This window comes from Pleurodeles waltl, chromosome 9 (assembly GCF_031143425.1).
Source record: "Pleurodeles waltl isolate 20211129_DDA chromosome 9, aPleWal1.hap1.20221129, whole genome shotgun sequence".
In the NCBI taxonomy this organism is placed as follows: domain Eukaryota; kingdom Metazoa; phylum Chordata; class Amphibia; order Caudata; family Salamandridae; genus Pleurodeles; species Pleurodeles waltl.
In genome coordinates, this window is record NC_090448.1 from 1,091,536,411 (window position 1) to 1,091,556,521 (window position 20,111).

Below are 20,111 nucleotides of genomic sequence, written 5' to 3' on the forward strand. Positions count from 1 at the left end.
ATATGAAATAATTACGTGGAATGTGAGAGGTCTGGGTGCACCAAGCAAAAGATCCCGGGTATATGCACGCCCGACAACAGGGTGCACACATCGCCATTCTTCAAGAAACACACTGCTTGGAGCCGGACTTACGGGACTTACGTGAGAGATGGGGTGGACAGGTGGTAGGCACAACGTACTCTGCTTTTGCTAGAGGAGTATTGGTATGGATAGCAGGTGGCGTCCCCTTTGTCCAAACCTCACAGAGAATAGACCAAGGGGGCAGATACGTGGTAATAGAGGGGCAATTAGACGGGAGACAATTATCGATAATCGGCATCTACACCCCCAATAGTGCAATAGTTGAATTCCTGGGCACACTCACTCCAGCACTATTAGTAAACACCGCAGCCCCGTCCATTTGGGGTGGCGACTTGAACAGCACACCGAATGCAGAATTAGATAGGTCAAACATAACCCCGAAAGCATCACTGAATAGAACTGCCAGATGCCACTTGCTAGAATGGGCGGGAGACATGAGAATATATGACTTATGGCGCACGAAGCACCCGCAGCAGAGGGAATACTCATTCTATTCAATACCCCACAAAGTACACACCAGAATAGATATAATATGGGGGACTTGGGATATATGCGAACTGATAAACAAGTCAGAATACATGGCCAAAACACTATCGGATCACTCACCACTTAGAATAACACTGAACTGGGCGCAGGAGACACTCGACGATCCCCACCTGGCGAATGCAGGTGGAGGCTCTCCAGGATCAGGCATTCGCAGACGGATTAAACACAACAGTGAGACAATACTGGGAAATCAATAAAGATTCCACCGGCTCCAGAGCGTTAGAATGGGAGGCGCACAAGGTTGTAGTTAGAGGGCACTGTATCTCAACCATCTGCGGAGTGAGGCGCACTCTTCACGCGGAGGTCAACAAATTGGAAAAGGAACTGAGAGTAACGGAAATAGCAGGGGCACGAAATGAGACTCCCTACACAGTGCTAAAAGAGGTGCGAACAAAATATAACGAAGTAGATTCTCGTCTCCGTCGACATGACCACAAATATAATTTAATCCGCCTACACACAGAGGGTGACAGGTCGGGCAGGCTGTTGGCGTGGCTCCTTCGTGAGAACCGCCAGCAGTCCCCCCCATAGGGACCATAAGGGGAGATGCAGGCATAATTGCCACCACACAAGAAGAGATTAATGGGGCGTTTAGGGAATACTACATGAATCTTTACACCAAACGTACAACATGCACACCCCAACAACTTAAGTCCTTTCTGGCGGGCTCACCACTGGCGCAATTATCGCAGGCAGAGTTACTGGAGGCTCCTCTGAAAATGGAGGAACTAGACTTGGCCTAGATGCCCAGGTATAAAGCCCCAGGTACAGATGGCCTTCCAATAGAATATTACTCCACTTATTCGACACACTTAAAGTCCCACTTGCTGAAAGTGTTCGAGGAGGCATGGACCAGTAAGACACCGCCTTCAACACAAAGAGAGGCAATGATAGTGGTCCTTCCTAAACAAGGACGTGACCCCACAGACGTCAAATCCTATAGGCCACTCTCGCTTCTGAATTTAGATTGTAAAATACTAGGCAAAATCTTGGCTAACAGGTTAGCTCCCATCATACATACCTTGATACACGAGGACCAAAACGGATTCATCCCAAAACGTAACACTTTTCTAAATATCCGTACATTGTTGGGTGTCATGGGAGATACCCCCCCAGATGCACATGATGAGATGGTACTATCATTAGATATCGAGAAGGCATTCGACACACTAGGGTGGGACTTCCTATTTGCCACTATGCAGTGTATGGGAATTAGACCTAACTACATACAATGGGTACAGACACTGTATGCCAAGCCACAAGCCAGGGTGAAAACGGGAGGGGTAATATCCAATATTTTTCCAATCACCAGAGGCACTAAGCAGGGATGTCCCCTCTCTCCCTTATTGTTCGCCATAACGATGGAACCACTGGCTACCCGAATACGTGCTATGAAAGATAGGGGAGGAATAATCAGAAATGGGCTACACCACATCATATCACTGTATGCAGATGACGCCATAATATATGTGCGGAAAGGTAATAAGGTGATACCCTCAGTAATGTCACGTCTGACCGAATACGGGGAACTATCGGGTCTGGTGGTAAACTGGGATAAATCATGTGTATTTCCGTTAATTAGATGGTCTCTGGCAAGAAAAGAAAATGCCCCTGTAGGTCGCCTGAAGTGGTGCTTTGATAAGTTCAAATACTTGGGGGTCCACATATATCATAGAACTGAGGATCTTAGAGACGGGAACCTGGGGAGAGCACTGGCTTCTATGAAGGGGTAGCTGCGGTTCTGGAACAAATCGCCCCTGGGCAGAGTGGCGGTGGCAAACATGTTGTTACTACCTCGGTTGGTATATTACTTTGCGGCACTACCACTCTGGGGCCCCAGGAGCTTCTTCCGAGATCTGAACGCAGTGTTACTGCAGCTTATATGGGGTGAGGGTAGAATGCGAGTCGCACTCGCCACACTGCAGCGCCCAATCAGTGCGGGAGGGCTGGGCGCCCCCAATTTCAAACTCTATTACGCTGCTGCACAGTTACAGTGGATACTGAACTGGATGCATAGGCCAACACTGGCGGAATCTGCATGGCTACTGGCGGGATTACATGGAGTACCTTTGATCACATAGCTAACAAATAAAACACCGAAAGGTGCGCCTGATAATCCGTTAATGGCAGTGGCACACTTATGTTAGTGGAGGTACATACAAAAAGGCCATAAGGTATTCCCCTACTCGCCGCTCCTCCCACTGGGGCTGATTCCTGGATGGGCTAACGCAGTGGGGTCGCACTCACTCACGACCTGGACGGAGGTGCGTATAATATCGGTAGGGGACTGTTTTGAAGAGGGGAAACTGATGTCATTTGAATCTATACAAACCCTCACAGCAGTGAATCCTGGGCAATTTTTGGCCTACAATGCTATATGTCACTTAATCAAAAAGACATGGGCGGCTGGAGACCTGGAACCTCCGATCTCCCCCACACTACATCACATGCTGCAATATGATAATCAAATAAAAGTAGTGACAAATTTGTATAAAATCCTGAATAAACCCCCTGAACTCAATTTGGAGAGTGTATGGAACGCAGTCCTGCCAGACCCGGTAGCACAAGTGGATTGGCCGAAAGCCCTTTATCACACTCGGGGGGGTATCGAGAAATCCCAGGTTTCGCTACACACAATTTAACTATACACACCAAACATACCTATCTCCAGCCACGATTAATCGCATGTTTCTTGAATCGGCATCTGCCTGCCCCCGGTGTGATGCCCCACTGGCACACTTCTACCATATGGTTTGGGAGTGTGCTCAGATACACAGGGAGTGGAGAGGAGTTGTAGAAGAGGTTTCAAAAATGACAGGTCTTGCACTTGCAGTGGACCCTAAATCCTGTTTGTTAGGGCTGAGAACTAGAGAAAAGAAACACAGGCATCTACATAAGTTTGCAGACCTAGCATATGTGATGTACAAGCGTCCAAAGCACCCGATCTGAAATCCTGGCATTCCCTGACACTGCGCTGGACCCCGCACATAATTCCAGGTACTAAGTAAATTAGCACGTGGGGGTCAACAACACACAGGATGTGAAACCTGGGAAATTTTAGTAACCAGATTAGAGGCTAAAAACGATGAGAGGCCGCCATGAACTGGACAATGTCAAGTTAGTATTTAACCATTTTCAACATAATTAAGCAACCGGGCGAGACACACTACTTGGTAGGTGTGGGCACCTACTTCTGCACCCACAGCGACCAACAAGTGATGAATGTACAATCAGAACACGCATAACAAATACTACTACGTTACACCTAGTAAACAGACATCAGCTCAGTATCCCTCCCTCCAACACAAACAAACAAGAACCATCAGGGAATAAGATAATCAGGTGCTCAAATGCGGGGCCACCAAATACCAAACTGTAAGATCGCTCAACCAGGTACAGCAGACAAATATATATTGAATGCTATATCAAGACCTAAGTTATGTTTTTCTTGTTTTGTGTGAATGTATAAGTTATATTAGATCTACTAAATCCTACCAATGTAAACACAAATTTATGTTGCATAGATCTGTAATGAAAACTCAATAAAAATATAAAAAAATATATATATATGAGAAGTACCAGAATGTAAGGTCACAAAGTGTTTTAATTGAAACAGAAACCTGTCATATTTTCACTTTATAAGAATAGGCAACATACCAGTGATACAATATCCAACTGTCCAATATATGTGTACATGAATACATAAAACCTGTTTAGTCTATGTTATCTCTGCACTTAAACGTGTTTTATATTTCTGTGATTACATAAACAATATAAAAAGCATGAAGTACTCAGATCATCATCTCCTCTTAAGCATCAATCCTAGAAACATTAGAGGAGAGATGCCAGGATTGGTACCCACTTTTCAAACTCTTGAGAAAATTATCTCCTTGCATGAGAAATACTTGTGTGTAATTAATGTAATTAACAGTGAATCCCAGATTAAACATGATACTAAACCAGGATGGATATGTTTGGTTTTCAGCTTGACCCTTACTAACTAAAAAGGGTCTGGGCATGGATAAAAGTTGATTTTTTGGAGCCTTAGGTAGGCCAGACGAACTAAGGACAAAAGTGGATCTTTTGGAGCCATACTAGGCCACCTCTAGCACAACATGTTCGGTGAAGCCTTATGAAGCTGCATTCTGTGGACGTTGCATACTGAAAATACTGATCACTATAATGAACTGGAGCTATTGCCCAGGGACCCGATTTACCAAGCCGTGAACGTATGCATTCTGTAGGACCAATGAGTCATAGTTCTCTACAATGTACAAAATCTGTGGCAAAGTTATCCACGCTTTCCACTCTGCCCTCAGACTGCTCTTGTCATGCGTCCCTGGGGGGGGATCTTCACCAGCCCATTTCTATCTAATGTCTACGGTAGTTAAACTCGCTTTCAAGCCTGTAGGACTTTAGTGGCAAGATGTTTGGGTCAGAATGTTAAGATATGCACAAAACTGAAGTTGTCATCCTAAGCAGCACCTCATCTTTCTAGCCCATTTCCAGGTGGACCAACTATACAGGTGGTACGCTATAACTTGTCAAGAAAGTAAGAAAACTGGATTTCAGTTATAAAAGTGTATTCTCATGTAAGTCCCAAGTCAGCAATCAAACCTCTTTTTGCTTTCATTCTCTCAAAACTCTCACAAAACTACTTCTCTTGAGCCTATTACATTTCTGCGAAACAGTAATTTAGGAAGTTGTGTCTTCCTTCATCATCATCACAAACACTAGACTTTATTTTTGAAGAGAGGGAGACTGATTAAGACAGTAGAGTTCCCAAATGGGTTAAAACATAGGTTTTTCCATTGTCAGATAAAAAGCAGGAGTAGAGGCCTTGACCTCTCAAAGGCAAAGATCTTGACTATTGAAGAATATGCAAAAGCTCCAACAGGGCTAGGTATAATAAGCACAAGAGACTACACTCAAGCCAAAACCAAAAGATCTAACAATAGACCTGGTGAGCATATACAGATGCTAAAAGTAAAAAAAGAACTCTTTGGCTCCGGGATAATTTATGTAATTAAGTGTATTTGAAGTGTATACATTTAAAGTGGGGAAGAGAGGTCTAAGGGTGTGTGCTGCCTCCATACCAAAATGAATATTGAGGAACTTGGGACCAGGCCATGAAAACATCCAGTTCGCCTCCTTGAAATAAAATTAAGGTTCATATGCTAAAGATGTCACATTGAGCTTCAAACATAACATGTATTATTTTTTTAAAAGGACCACAAAACAATGGTCACAAACAAGCAGCACCCATGCAGCAACTGTTTTTCTTCAGACAGTCCATGCTAAGTTTCTGGTATGAGCAGCTGAAAACAGATTGTCCCACAATACACATGGTTTTAATCTCTATCCTTGCATCATTGGCTGCCCGAGCCATAGAAAAGAGAGTGGGACATTTTAAAAGTGCACATACTGCAAAATCTCTGAGCAAGAGAGAAGCATGTTTCAGTCTACACCAAACGTCAGAAAAAGGAACATATGAGAATGTAAACCCACAGGGTGAAGGAGGCTTGGAAGCACATTTTTGTGTGGCTGCTAGGTACAGTCCTAATTATTACATTTTTGAAAAGCAGTTTTGGGTCCTTCTGTAAGAAGCAGGGTAGCCACAGATGTAAAGCAAACAACCACCACATAGATGTGTGTATGAATGAAGAATACTGGAAATCGAGAGACATGGGCAGAAGCAGAGACAGACAGTAAAAGCAGTGATAAGTAAGGGAGGAGGAAACCTCCCAGTTCTATTTCTAATGATTGGAATGACTTGCAATAATACTTTGCAGGCTGAGCTAAGCTTAAGCCAAAGATCACTTCTTTCCATTGCAGGCTGAGCTGAAGGAAAAGCCAAGTCCAACACTCATGATAGGGTTACCCCAAATCTTCCTGCATAAACACTAGGAAAGAATGTAGTTCTTATTGGGGTAATCAGGAAATGAACCTTGTATTTTCCAAGCTCAGGTCCATTGAAAATGTGTACTATCTAAAACAACACACCCCAATTAGTTTCACTATCAAGTACAGTAAGTGTAGTACATGGGTATACACAACAGCTAACTTTCTCAGATTACCATGGTTACAGATGCACAGATTCTCAAACACTGTTTTATCCTCTCGGTCAGGAAAACAGTGTCAGTCTCTGGTAGCTCAAAGCTGCTGCTTTAAAAAAAAAATGATATTATTCTTTACAATATAAATGAATGCATCTCCTCTAACATAAAAACTAATCGAGAGGCCCCACCGTGAAAAACGGTAAACTAAAACAAAAGCAGAAAAAAAAAAAATCACTATTTCGAGATCACACAGCACACAGAAGAGGACCAAAGACTATAAGCCTGCAAAAGAAATTAGTTTTTGCATATAATTAACAATTACCTCCTTGTTGGCCCAAAAATGCATTCAAATGGAATAAGAGTACATAAAGCCCTCTATTAATTGTGCCTTCTCATAACTGCACCATGTCCCAAATAGTGAAACTAACATTATGCATACACTCACCTAGTAGGCTGACCAGAATTTTAAAATTTGGGACAACGTGAATCTGAAAAAATAAAAAAAGGTTGCATTAATATAGAAACTTCCATATATGCACTCACCAACTATTGAAAGAAACAATGAGAGAAAGAGAGAAATGAGAAAGAGTGAAAAGGAAAGAGAAAGAGAGAGGCAGAGACGCACACACATACACACACGACAAATAAGCAAAACAATAGGAGCTAATATACTTTAACTCCATGACCTCCTTTTACTCTTTCTTCCAAATGCTCTACTCACCTCCCTCTTTTAGTTGCCTATTTCCCTCTACCTCTTTCTTCAATTTTCTTCTTAGAAATGGTGGCAATGTTGTTCTGTTGAAACGGTCTTAAAAATTACAACCACCCTCTTCTTCCTGCAGTTTTCCGCTGCCCTTTCTTTACTAATCATATATCCTTTTGTTGCTTTCCTTCACAGCCAGCTTCCATTTCTTTCAAACTCCCACTTCTCCCTAAATTATGTTCTTAAACATTTGATTCGAACTACAAGTAATTTGAACCAAAGGATTCACACTATATAGTCACAGAGACCTAAAGAAACAACACAACATGAAGATTGTATTGTGAAATAGATTTGAAACAGAGAAAAATATTATAATCAGAAAGCGGTTTGCCAGTAACTTTATAGATGTATATATAAATTGTAAGCAATGTTCCTATGGTGAACAAAATCAGTTTTAAGAATTTGCTTGAAATCCAACATTTGGCAAATGAAGCATAAGCGAGTTCACAAAGATGAAAATGATCTAGGCATGTTATGTCAGCTACAAACCTTTTAGTTTACTTTTTAAATCTACCTGAATATTTTCAAGAGCATGTAGACATTCTAAATAGATAAAGCAAGGTGTGGGAGACAAGAATATATTACAGTAACATAACAGATGCTTCAACGTGGTGCTATAAGGATAAGTGAGAATTATTAAACATGTCATTTAATAGGTGGGTTATAGAAAGGTAGAATGCAGGAAGGTGCTCTTCATGATGAGTTCCTTATGAGGCCAGCTACAAATTCCCACTTGGGTTGAGAATTTGAAATACTGATGAGAAGGACAGTTCAGAAGGTCGGACTACGATGGACAGGCTGCGAGGTGGTGCTAACCCTGTGATTCCTCAAGCACTTGTTTCAGGTTTGCACCACCACACTCCACATAATAACCTCACTCTACATGCACTAATGGGCCTGAAACAGCAGCAGCAGTCAGCTATGTCCCAGATGCGCCCCTTCTTCAGTCAACATTCGGGAGAAAGATGTGCAAAGTGGAGCACAAGTGAGGAAGTTTACATAAGGCCATATTAATTTGTGTGGACTCAAATGCACTCAAGCCCCAGTTACTTAAAACGATTGTGAATACATATACCATCCATTAAGGTCTCTTTAAGAATCTCTACAAGATGACCTACGAGTCTAAGGAATTATGTACCAGCCACCTGCTGTCTCAATTGTTGTTATATATAAAAACTGTTACCAAGCATAGAAAGCTAGTTTCCTAGCCTCTAATAAAAAAACAAAAGCATTCTAAACGATTTGTTTTAACCTAGAGGTTACATTCTCCGACTTAATTTCAAATTGAATAACTGTAACTCATGGGGGCAACAAGCATTTCAGGGATTTAGTGAATCTCTTGTTTATTAAACTGATGCCACAACTATTGCTTAGGCGTTTTTGCCTGACTGTAGTATGAACATACTGCAAAAAAATACTGATTACTCTTTTCTTGTACGATCCCAGAGCAACTGGTTCACAGGTTTCTCCTTATGAGAAAAACAAACAAACAAACAAACGCAGCTTTTAGGTCAGTTGGTTTGTTCTGAAAATTGGGACTAGGGAACCAATTTGTACAGAGGAAACTGAGGCCAACTATGTGTGAGGATAGTTAGAAAATCAGTTGGATCTCGGACATGAACGGATGTCACCTAAGCAGTAGCTTGTACATTGCTGGTTCTCAACTGAAAGTCAATCTGAACAACCCTAGTCAGATTTTCAACCACGTCTCAGTCTGAAAAGTGGTGATTTCTCACAGCTTTATCTTCGAACACAGGTGTAGGAAGCTGGTCTGGTGTGTGGTGGGTACCTAAGGTACTTACACCTTATACCAGGTCCAGATATCCCCTCTCAGTGAAGTGTAGGCAGTGTCTAGAACCCAGGCTCTCTAGAGATAGCTGTGGATGAGCAGCCAAGGCTTATCTAGGAGACATGCAAATGCAATGCCACTGTAGTCACACAGCACTTACACATGAAAGAAAACACGCAGTTTTACAAAAATAAAGGTACTTTATTTTTGGAACAAATCACCACAAAATACTAGAAGGGGCAACCCTTCAATAGGAGGCAAGTAATACACTAAATATATACACTAGCAATCAGAAATAGGCATAGAAAAGGTTAGAACACAGTGCAAATCGCAATAACAAATAGTGAGCATAGGGGGCGCAAAAACCATATACTAAAAAAATGGAATGCAAACACAGGACCCCCCCACCTAGGTAAGTGGAATGTGTAGAAGAGAGCTGGAAGTACCAGAAAACCACAGAGGTAAGTAACACAGTACCCCCCTCCAGCGAGAGTAAATCACCGGAATTTCCCCAAAACACCCAAAAGGAGGAAAAGAAGAAAAAGAAGACACCCAACCAAGACTGCAAGAAACCCAGCAGTGGATTCCTGGAGAAGAAGACCTGTGGAGAGAGGGGACCAAGTCCAAGAATCACAGTGGAGTCCAGGAGAAGTAGGAGCTACTACCCACCCAGCTGTTCTTGCAGGAATTGGTGGTCGATGGTGATGAAGAACAGGGCAGCACTGCAGCCCTGGAGCCGCAGAAGAGTTCCTGATGGATGCAGAAGATGTCCCACGCTGAAGTGAAGATTGCAGATGGGTGTCGGTGCAGGAATTCCACCAACAAGCCTTGGCAAAGGCAAACTCACGGTTAGTGGAAAAGAGGTGCTGGCGGGGACCAGCAAGGCCCAGGAGGGAGAGTCACAGGGGACCCTCAGCATCGCAGAGAGTCCACAGGAGAAGAGCCAGCACCAACAGAAGTGCCACAGGACGGGGAACACAGGAGTCACAGAGGAGGCCCACGCTGCACAACAAAAGAGGATCCTACGCCGCTGGAGAACCAAGCAGGAGGCTGAGATTTGAAGGAAGGAGTGCTGGGGGCTGGAGCTGTGTGTCGCCTGGAGCTGTGCATCGCCTGAAGATCCCTTGGAGACGAAGAAAACAAGCCTTGGCAGCTGCAAGAGACGTGGTACTTGGGGTTACTGTCTTGCGTGGGAAGGCAAGGGCTTACCTCCACCAAAGTTGGACACCTGGCAGAGAGGACCAAGAGGACTACTCCGGACCACCACCCATGATGCAGGATCCACGCAGTTCAAGATGGGAGGAGATCCACGCAGCCGGTCGTCGATTGCTGTAGGTGCCTGCGGTTGCAGGGGAGTGACTCCTTTACTTCAATGGAGATTCTTTCTTCTTCCTGTGCAGGCTGAAGAGTGGCAGTCTTCTGAGGATGCACGGTGATGGAAGTGTTGCAAAGCTGGCAGGAGCTGTGGAAACAATGTTGCAGAAGAGCCCTTTCTTCCTGGAAGCAGCTTGTCAGGTCGTGGAGGTTCCACTTGCAGTTCTAGAGGCTAAACATCGAAGCAGAGGTTGCAAGGGAGTCCTGCTGGAATCTTGCAAGGGAACCTGGGGACCCCACACAAGATAGAGACCCTAAATAGCCCTGAAAGGGGGATTGGTCATCTAGCCAGGTAAGCACCTATCAGGAAGGGCTCTGATGTCACCTGCCTGGCAACTCAGATGCTCCCAGAGCTACTTCCAACCATGGAATCAAGATGGCAGAACCCAGAGACCCTCTGGAGGAGCTCTAGGCTCCACCCCTGGGGTGGTAATGGACAGGGTAGTGGTCACTCCCCTTTCCATTGTGCAGTTTCGCGCCAGAGCAAGGACTGGGGGTACCTGAACAGGTGTGGACTGGTTTATGCACAGAGGGCACCAAATATGCCATTCAAAGCAAAGCCAATGGCTTGGGGAGGCTACCCTTTCCAAGCCAGTCACACCTAGTTCCAAAAGGAGAGGGTATTACCTTCCTCTCACAAAGGGAATTCTTTGTTCTGCCTTCCTGGGCTTGATCGGATCAAGCAGCAGGAGGGCAGAAACCTCTCGGAGGGGTTGGAGCAGCTTGGGCTGTCCAGAAAACCCTGTAAGGCTGATGGCAGCAATGCTGGGGGGGTTCTCTAAGGAGGCTCTAGAGTGCATGGAATCATACTTCAAATACTTGAAACAGTATAGGGGTATGATTCCGACATGTTTGATACCAAACATGCCCATGTTTGGAGTTACCATTATGTAGCTGGACATAGGTAGTGACCTATGTCCTGTAAACACATAAAATGTCATCCCCGCAATCACAAAGTCCAGGAAAATGGATATGGAGTTTGTGGGGGTACCTCTGCTAGTGCAGGGGTGCCCTCACACACAGGTATCTGCACCCTGTGCTGAGAGGGCCTACCACAGGGGTGACTTACAGTGACCTGGTGTAGTGACTTAGTGAAAATGGGTGCATGCACCAGTTTCATGCAGGTGGCAATGGCAGGCCTGCAGACCCCTTTGCATGGGGTCCCAATGGGTGGCAGAATAACTGCTGCAGTCCATAGGGATCCCCTGGAACCCCAATGCCCTGGGTAACTAGGTACAATATACTAGGGACTTACATGCGGGGGACCAGTATGCCAATTGTGGGAAGAAAAGGGTACAATTTACAGGAGAGAGCAAAACTACTGGGGTCCTGGTTAGTAGGATCCGAGTTGAAACAGTGAAAAACACTGACAAAAGGCAGAATATTGGGGTAACCATGCCAAGAAAGAGGGTACTTTCCTCCAACAGGTAAGAAAACAAATATGTGGCCAGGTCATGACTGGTACATTCTCAAAACATACATGGGCATTTTATTTGAATCATCACAGATAGATCAGAAGTTGCACAAAATCTGACAGACCAGCCCAGAAAATGTATGTTATTATACACTTCAACATTTATCAGATTTGACCACAGTTTCTAGACGATGGCATGTCAACCTATTTATGATTAAGCTGCACTGCACCGAACAGAGTATGTTAAATCAGTGCAACTGCATGAACACTGCCCGTAAGGGATGTGTTTCAGACTTAGGGTCTTTTGGAGTAAAAAGTTCTACCTCACCAGAATATTTCTAAATTCAGTAAACCAAAACAAGGCCAAAGGAGACCAATCTTAGCATTTAGTAATCTGACATTATTATTTTCATATTTTTGAAGGTACGGTGCTCAATAAATCACTTGGGACTAGGGACAGCCAGCCACTTCTTGTATGTAATAGATAGAATAATCCTATTTATTTGATGCAAGGAGTTCTGTTAAACATTGTAAAGGGACATGAAATACTCAATGTGAATACAAGAACCTCCAACTTAAAATGCAGGTTCAGAAAGACCCTTCAAGCATCTCCCAATGACACACAATCAGCAGATGCCTGTGTGTCATACTAAAATGTCTATTTACAGTACAACTTTCCTGAAAACCTGGCACACACTCATACCGGGTACATTATATACATAAAGACATGCATTTCTCACTCGCAAATGCCCTGCTCGGTCACTTGTAGTGATGAGGCAAATACGCTCCTCCCAATCCATATCAGACGAGGCACTTATACCTTCCCTGAGTTGTAGTCTGTCACCGATATGTCCTACATCTCTACTCTTGCTAGTACCAACGACTTCTGGCTAGGAAGACAAAGGTGTGTTACTCGGGCTAGTACCAACAACCTCTAGCTGGAAAGACAAAGGTGGGTAGCAATAGCTGGGGGCCCATGTCTGAGGGAAGGTAGCCCTTATTTGGAAGCGTATGCTCTCCTTGGCACAATAACTTGCCCCCAGGCAGGTAGGTTTGTAGCCCTTAGAAGAAATTCACTGTTCATCACCCACTTACTGCCCACCAAGAATCTCATTGAAGTATTCAAAAAAGTGATGTACGGAATGCATGAATTAATCTCACCCAACTGATAATTACTCGGGCAGCATCCCAACCCATCGTTATTTTGCACACCATGCCACCTCAGTTAGGAAACAGTGAAATGCAAATCAGTCTGGAGCCTCCTCCAATACAAAAGTCCAGCCCAAACTGTGAGGCCATGTCCTCCTTGAAATAGAACACTTTTTCTCTCAGAAAGAGAGGGGTTCTTTAGTAATATCAACTTTGAATGTTGTAGTTCAAAGCTCAACTACTTTGCACGGCAGTGGAATGAGGATTTGAAGTGGTGCACATTTGATAATGACAAGGTTTTGCTTTCCATCACTTTCAAGGTTATTACAATTTTAAATATACATCTATCAGTGCTTGAGAGTATTCTATTGAAACCGCATCCATTTAAATACCAGGTTTAATAAACCAAATGCCATCCACCAGACCCCAAGAGGCTTACTCCAGAGTCTTGAAATGGAAAGCCTTCCACAGGAAGTATAAGACAGACCCTGGTCCCAGCATTCACTACACAATGTAGTAGCTAGAACTATTTCTATACTAGTGATAACTACCCGCACAAAGATCAGTGCAGTAAAACTTGGAACAGTTCACCCAGACTTAAGTCAAGGAGGTGATTATTCGGAAACTATGTTAATAACTGAAAAGGAGTGCAGCCCATCCGGACATTATTACATCGCTCTAATTTCGTTTTAACACACCCACTTGTCATGCTGACAGTTATAATAAGAAAAGCAGTTGAACTGTCTCTTTTTGTTAGGGGGATGGCCCAGAAGATCAAGCAAAGTATGGCGCACACACAGGTGTAGAATGGGAGAGAAAAAGGACTTTGATAATGTCTTTGGTAATGTTTACAATGGAGCAAATTGAAATACTGAATGGTATAGTGGGTGATAGGATCTTAAAATTATCAGCTGATTGATGGACGCAAGGACATTATAAAATGTGCTAGTGTTACAATACAACAACGAGCAGGTATGATGGAAGAAAATAAAACAGTTGTGATCATTGATGGCAAAAACAACAACAGACATTGTGATTTGGGGGAACCTACATGGTCAACATTACAACATGAAAGCTCACCTTCGTGGATCTGATCACAAATGAAAAGACCTGCAAGCAGGATTTTGGTGCAGGTTAAATTCAGAGCTGTGCCCTGCTCTACAAAGTTTCAGACTACAACACTGCCATATTTGTAGGCAGATTTACAAACACTTTTTCCCCAGTAACACTCTTTAGGCATGACTGCTGAAAAGACTACCAAGGGAAAGAACTCTACAAAGCATGTCTCACTGTCAGTTTGCTCTCACTACCTAGGAACAAAGGTCTTTCCTAGCTAACAATAACTACCTTTGACTGAATGCATCCGACTCACCTGTTGTATTTTCTTGGAAAAGTTCTTGTTGGATTTTTCCAGAGTCACTTCAAACTGGTTGCAGCCTACTGAGCAGAGTAAAAGGTGATTAGGACACTGGAAAACGGATGAAGTATTCCTTCTAAAGTGCATTTTAGGTGAAAAAATAGTAGAACCACAAACAACACATTACAGTAATCAAATGTAAGCTTAAGTCCATAAAAATAAATTGTATGTACTGAAACAGAAAGTAAAATGTTTAAAGTAGCCAAGAGAGGTTAATGTTGCCCAATGGGTTGTCACAAAAATTTTGATTTAGGGGGACATGACTCGGTAGAAGGATTTCTATTTCTTAACTCAGTGCTGGGGGCTTAACAGACATTGCAAGCATCAGGAGAAGATGGTGCACTCCTCATGCAGTCTTGCTGCATATTTTTTTGTGTTGTATTTCTTTATTAAAGATTGTAGAATCAACAATCAAGAACAAGAGTATCAACATAGTATTTAAATCTCGTTCAACATGCAATAGACAAGTGACCCTTACAAAGACCCAGCAGTTACATCGATGGAGGAGTCTATAGTCGTGCAAAGATAATATATGACCTGTGGCGAACAAATGTCAAACATGGCTTCAATACTAATGACATATCTCCAACGTGCAATGCAACTGATAGCGCAACAAAAGCAGTCTAATAAGTGTATAAGGATAAGTTCATGGCTCCAATCATGTCCCAGTGATAGTATTCCTAATCGGTCAATATTTAGAGCAATTCCCAGTCTATTAGTTTTCCCCCACCTCCTCCCACTGCAGCAACCGCCACTGTGGGTGGGGGCAAGGGAAACGACGTGGGGGAAGTCACTAACTGAGAGACCCGCGGTAAGAGATGCATGGTTCTTTTAGGTCGCGGGGGCTGTAAGGCAGGGACAGTTAACCAAACAGAGAGATTGGAGTAAAAAGAAGGAAAACCTGACGCATGGATCTGGGAAAGAGAATCTATAAACATGCTGAAGGGGTGGGGAAGGAGAAGATAGGCGATGGGATAACTTAGCTGATCGCCCTTTCAAGAACACGCTGGAGGGTACTAAGGTGTCAAGAGTGTCTTAACATACTAAGCAGATTTTTGAGCTGATATAAATCATGTTGACTAATGGGTGAGAAGGGTAGGTGCTGGACTTTAAGCACAAGGAATAGTGAACATCTGGTATGACATGCTATTTATCAGAGATTAGTTCTGAGCTATGAGGTGTGAGAGCCATAAACAAAAATGAAAATACAATGATAAAAAAACAACATTCATGAGAAATGAGAGAGGAAATAAGGTGGAAGAGAGAAAAGGAGCTATGGAAAGGGTATAGAGAAGAGGATAGGAAGAGAGCGTAAGAATAATAATAAAAACAGTAACAGTAACAACGGCCGGGTGGGGGGAGGGATGGAAATACAGTGGGAAGGATGGGGGCGTGGGTCGTGGGAGAGTAGGTGTGCGAGAATAGTTGAGTCCAGGGGAAGGGGGGAGGCATCGGAGAGAACAGGGGTTATGGGAATGATTAGTAGATGAGCACATCTTATCCAAGCCAACCTTTGCTTTGCCCAAACAGGAGTGAAGGATAGAGTGTCTCTAGTACCAAGTGAAAAGATAGGGTAGTAGCTTGGTGCGTGAATGTGTAGGTCCCCGGTGTGTGTAACAATGTCCGTTAGTATTAATCTCAGTGCCGGCATATGTCCGCTAACCCTCCGGTGCAGATAGGAAAGGGGCCCACGTCTGTAGGAAGACGTCCAGCTTGTCCTGGAGGCCGTAAATGAGCTTCTCACGCTTGGCCGCCTGGTACATAGCAGCAATCCATTTCCCCATGAAGAGGGGCAACAGATGTGCGCCAGTGTCTGAGGATACATACCTTGGCCGTAGCAAGCGCAGTATGTAGTAGGCGTTGTTGTGGCCGTGATAGGCAAATTATCTCACTGGTATCATGCAATAATAATAAGGAAGGGGTGAGGGAGGCCGGTAGTGGTATTATCTCCCAGAGGGTACGCACCACTTTCTGCCAAAAAGCATGTATAGCTGGGCAGTCATGTACGATGTGAGGCAGAACACAGCAGTCATGAAGGCATCTCCAAGCAGGAGGCGTGGGATAATAACTCCACCGAGCGCAGCTTCTGCAGGGTCCAGTACCATTCGTGCAGTGTCTTGAAGAGACTAAATTTTAGGCGAGCTTCTCTAGCCCACCGATCTCTGGCCGCAATCATGTCTGCCCAATCCTCCAATTCATATTCAGTCTGGAGGCGTGCCTGCCATTTTGCCTTAGTGGAGAGTAAAAGTGGGAGGGTAACAAGGTGACAGTTTAGCTGGGAGTTGAGCCCGGAAAGTATGCCTCGGAGGGATCCCCAGGTCTCCAAATAGTGGACTACTGGGTATTGAGGGAAGTTCCAGGGGGGCTTTCCCAATCGTCCCTCCAGGCAATGTTTAAGCTGAATAAAGCGCCATAGATGATGCTTCAGGAGATCACATTTCTCCCTTAATTCTGTGAAGGATTTCAATGTGCCCCTATTCAGAAGTTTGTCCAGTCGAAGAAGGCCCTTTGAAAGCCACTCCTCCCATGAGATGATTTTCTCCCCTATGAGTAATCCCCCATTGCCCCACAACGGTGCTCTGTCGTGGATCTGGGGATCAATTTTGAGCAAGCGATGAGCTTGTCACCAGGAATTGCGCAGGGCTATGATCATGGGGTTGGTGGAAAGCAAGGGAGCAGAGATTACATTATAAAGTATCTGTAACCCCGATGAGGAATGGGAGATAGTCCTTTCTACCTCCACCCAGAGAGGTGGTTCCCGCGCTTTCGGCTGCAGATAAACTAACTGTGAGAGGTGTAATGCAAGCGTACAGTGTTCCACAGAGGGAAGAACCAGTCCTCGTACTCACATCTTGCGAGCAATGCTGCCCTGGGTAGCCTCGTATGCATTGATCCCCACTCAAAGGCCCGAATGCGACGGTCTATTTCTCGGAGAGTAGACAGAGGAATCTATAAAGGTAGCATGCCCAGGACATATAGGAAGCGTGGTAGAGTTACCATCCATACCGCCTGAGCTCTGCCTCACATGGAAAGGCCTAGGTGCGTCCATTTATCAAAGTCACATTTCATACTGGTTAATAGAGGGTCCAGATTATCTGTGATCATGTTCTCCAGTCCCCTATTGATATACATGCTGAGATATTGAAAGCGCGACCGTTTCCATTTTACCGAGACATCCCGGACTGATGCGCTCACTGTTACAGGAGACAACGGTAATGCCTCACTCTTACCCCAGTTAATTCTATATACTGACAGGAGCTTGGAGAGTATGGCACGAAGAGCCGGTAAGGAGTTGGTTAAGTCAGTGAGGGTAAATAGAATATCATCGGCATACAGATAGATAGTAGAACCCCCGCCAGGAATGGGTATCCCGGAGTTGGCATTGGAGCCACGTATTGTGGCCGCCAGGGGTTCCACAGCCAAAAGAAACAACAAGGGCAACAGGGGGCAACCCCGGCGGGTTCCCCTACGCACCAGGAATGTGTCAGAGAGGAACCCACTACAGTTGACCTGTGCGATCGGAGAGTCATATAGTAGACGTACCATATTAATGAAGCTGGTTCCGAGGCCAAAGAGCTTTAGTGTTTCAAAGAGGTACCACCACTCCATGCGGTCGAAGGCCCTCTCGGCATCTAGAGAGAGGGCAAGAGCTTCCTCACATGAGTCCCGTGTCGCCGATATAGCATGAAGAAGTGTGCGAATGTGATTTTTGGAAGAGCAGCCTGGCACAAAGCCAACCTGTGTGTGATGGACCAGAGAAGGTAAAACCTGCTTGAGACGTGCCGTGAGTATCCCTGCCAGGATTTTAACATCACCGTTGAGGAGGGATATGGGACGATAACTGCCACACAAATAGGGGTCCTTACCTGGTTTGGGAAGTACTATTATAGAGGCTCTATTGGATAGTGGGTGAAGAGATCCACTTTGGGTGGCCCCACTAAAGGCCTCATACTTGCTGCATGTTAATGGCCCTGCATTCAGTGCGTGGTTAGGAATCCTCGATGTCAAGACAGCACCAATATTTTTGTGCTCGCAGTGACCTGGGGAGTATCTGGGAGTTGTGCAGAGCACTGGGCAAGAAAAACTGAAATGGGGCTGCAGTGTTCAACATGGGCAGAGGATGTCAAACTTCAGCATTTTCTTTTTGTGCCAAACTGACATCATGTGTTTCAAGTAAAAGGTGTGAATAAGAATTATAAACTGCCCTTTCCAAGATGATGGACGGTGCAGACAATTCTACCTGATGTTCCCAATTCAAGATAAAGTTAGTTTTACTCTGATGCATGTTTCACATATTAGGACTGTCACCCACGCCTTAGTCACGAGCAAGGTTGACTACGGCAACGCCCTCTACGCCAGCACCTCAACTAGGAACATCAAAAAACGTCATTTCATCTAGAATGCCGCCGCCAGACCATTCTGGACCTCCCTCGCAGATAAACATCTCCCAACACCTGAAGACCCTCCACTGGCTACCAGTCGAGAAGCGAATAACATTCAAGCTTCTCACCCACACATACAAGGCCTTGCACAATGCAGGACCAGCCTGCCTGAACCACTGCGTCTCCTTCCACATCCCCACCAGATCCCTCTGCTCTGCCCAAATGGCCCTGGCCACTGTCCCTCACATCTGCAAAACCAATGACGGAGGATGATTTTTACCTACACTGCAGTGAAGAGATGGAACAACATCTCACTGCACCTCAGACTAAGCCAGTCACTCACCATCTTCAGGAAGAACTTCAAGACGTGGCTCTTCAGATGAGGACCTTGGACTTCACCCCACCACCCACCCAGCGCTTTGACACGCTGACAGATAAGGAGCTGCACTTTACAAATACTGACTGATTTGATTGATTTATAGGAGGCATCTATAATTGATGAATGCGTCAAATGCATTCTCTTGTTTTTCATTACATTCTTGAACCAGCTGCTGCTTTTTTTGCCCTCAATATTTGCTTCTTGCAGTTGGAACTTCTGCTTGATCTACTACTCCTTCGCTCATTCCTCTTCCGTGTTGTCAGGGGGAATTCAGTGCCTTGCTATTTATTAACTTCTGTATTCCTCTTCATCGTCAAGATTTCCAATGGGTTTTGTTTTACCTTTATCTTCTTTCCTCCTAACTGGGACCCTCTTAAGGAGACACTTGAAACCTTTCTCATGTGCTGTTAAGTGCAGTGTGGCATGCGGCTATAAAGAGAGTATTCAACATTTCCTCTAACAGTCAAGAAGGATAGTGAGTAGAACTTATCAGCATCCAACCCTTTACAGTAATATCAGTGGAAGACATTAAGGCAAACTCCCCTCAAGTGTTATCATTGGCATACCACTAAGCAAACCACAGAACTTCCTACAGATATCTCTCTCTAAAAGGGTCAACTTTATACCACCAAACGACAGAACGCTGACATACAACATCAACTTTATTGCCACCTTTTCAGTACTGTTACAAAATGAGCTATAAGATAATACCTGCAACTAACTGCAAAAGCCATCAATTCTTGGTCTTCTTAAAGTGG

The 20,111-nt window shown here is 44.3% G+C and overlaps 1 protein-coding gene across 3 annotated transcripts in view; it reads right to left on the minus strand.

The window, feature by feature from the left end:
• Positions 1-20,111, minus strand: part of VPS39 (VPS39 subunit of HOPS complex) — a 229,021-nt gene that overhangs the window by 191,817 nt on the left and 17,093 nt on the right. For 2 of the 3 annotated variants that reach the window (XR_011198842.1, XM_069208778.1), the window contains exons 3-4: positions 14,548-14,615; positions 7,132-7,174 (exon numbers count right to left, since the gene is read on the minus strand). Coding sequence is in view for 2 of the 3 variants with exons in the window: in XM_069208778.1 (XP_069064879.1) it covers positions 7,132-7,174; positions 14,548-14,615 (111 nt within the window). In the remaining variant the exon portion in view is untranslated. The remainder of the gene's footprint in view (positions 1-7,131; positions 7,175-14,547; positions 14,616-20,111) is intronic. The other variant, XM_069208779.1, reaches the window with a different exon arrangement.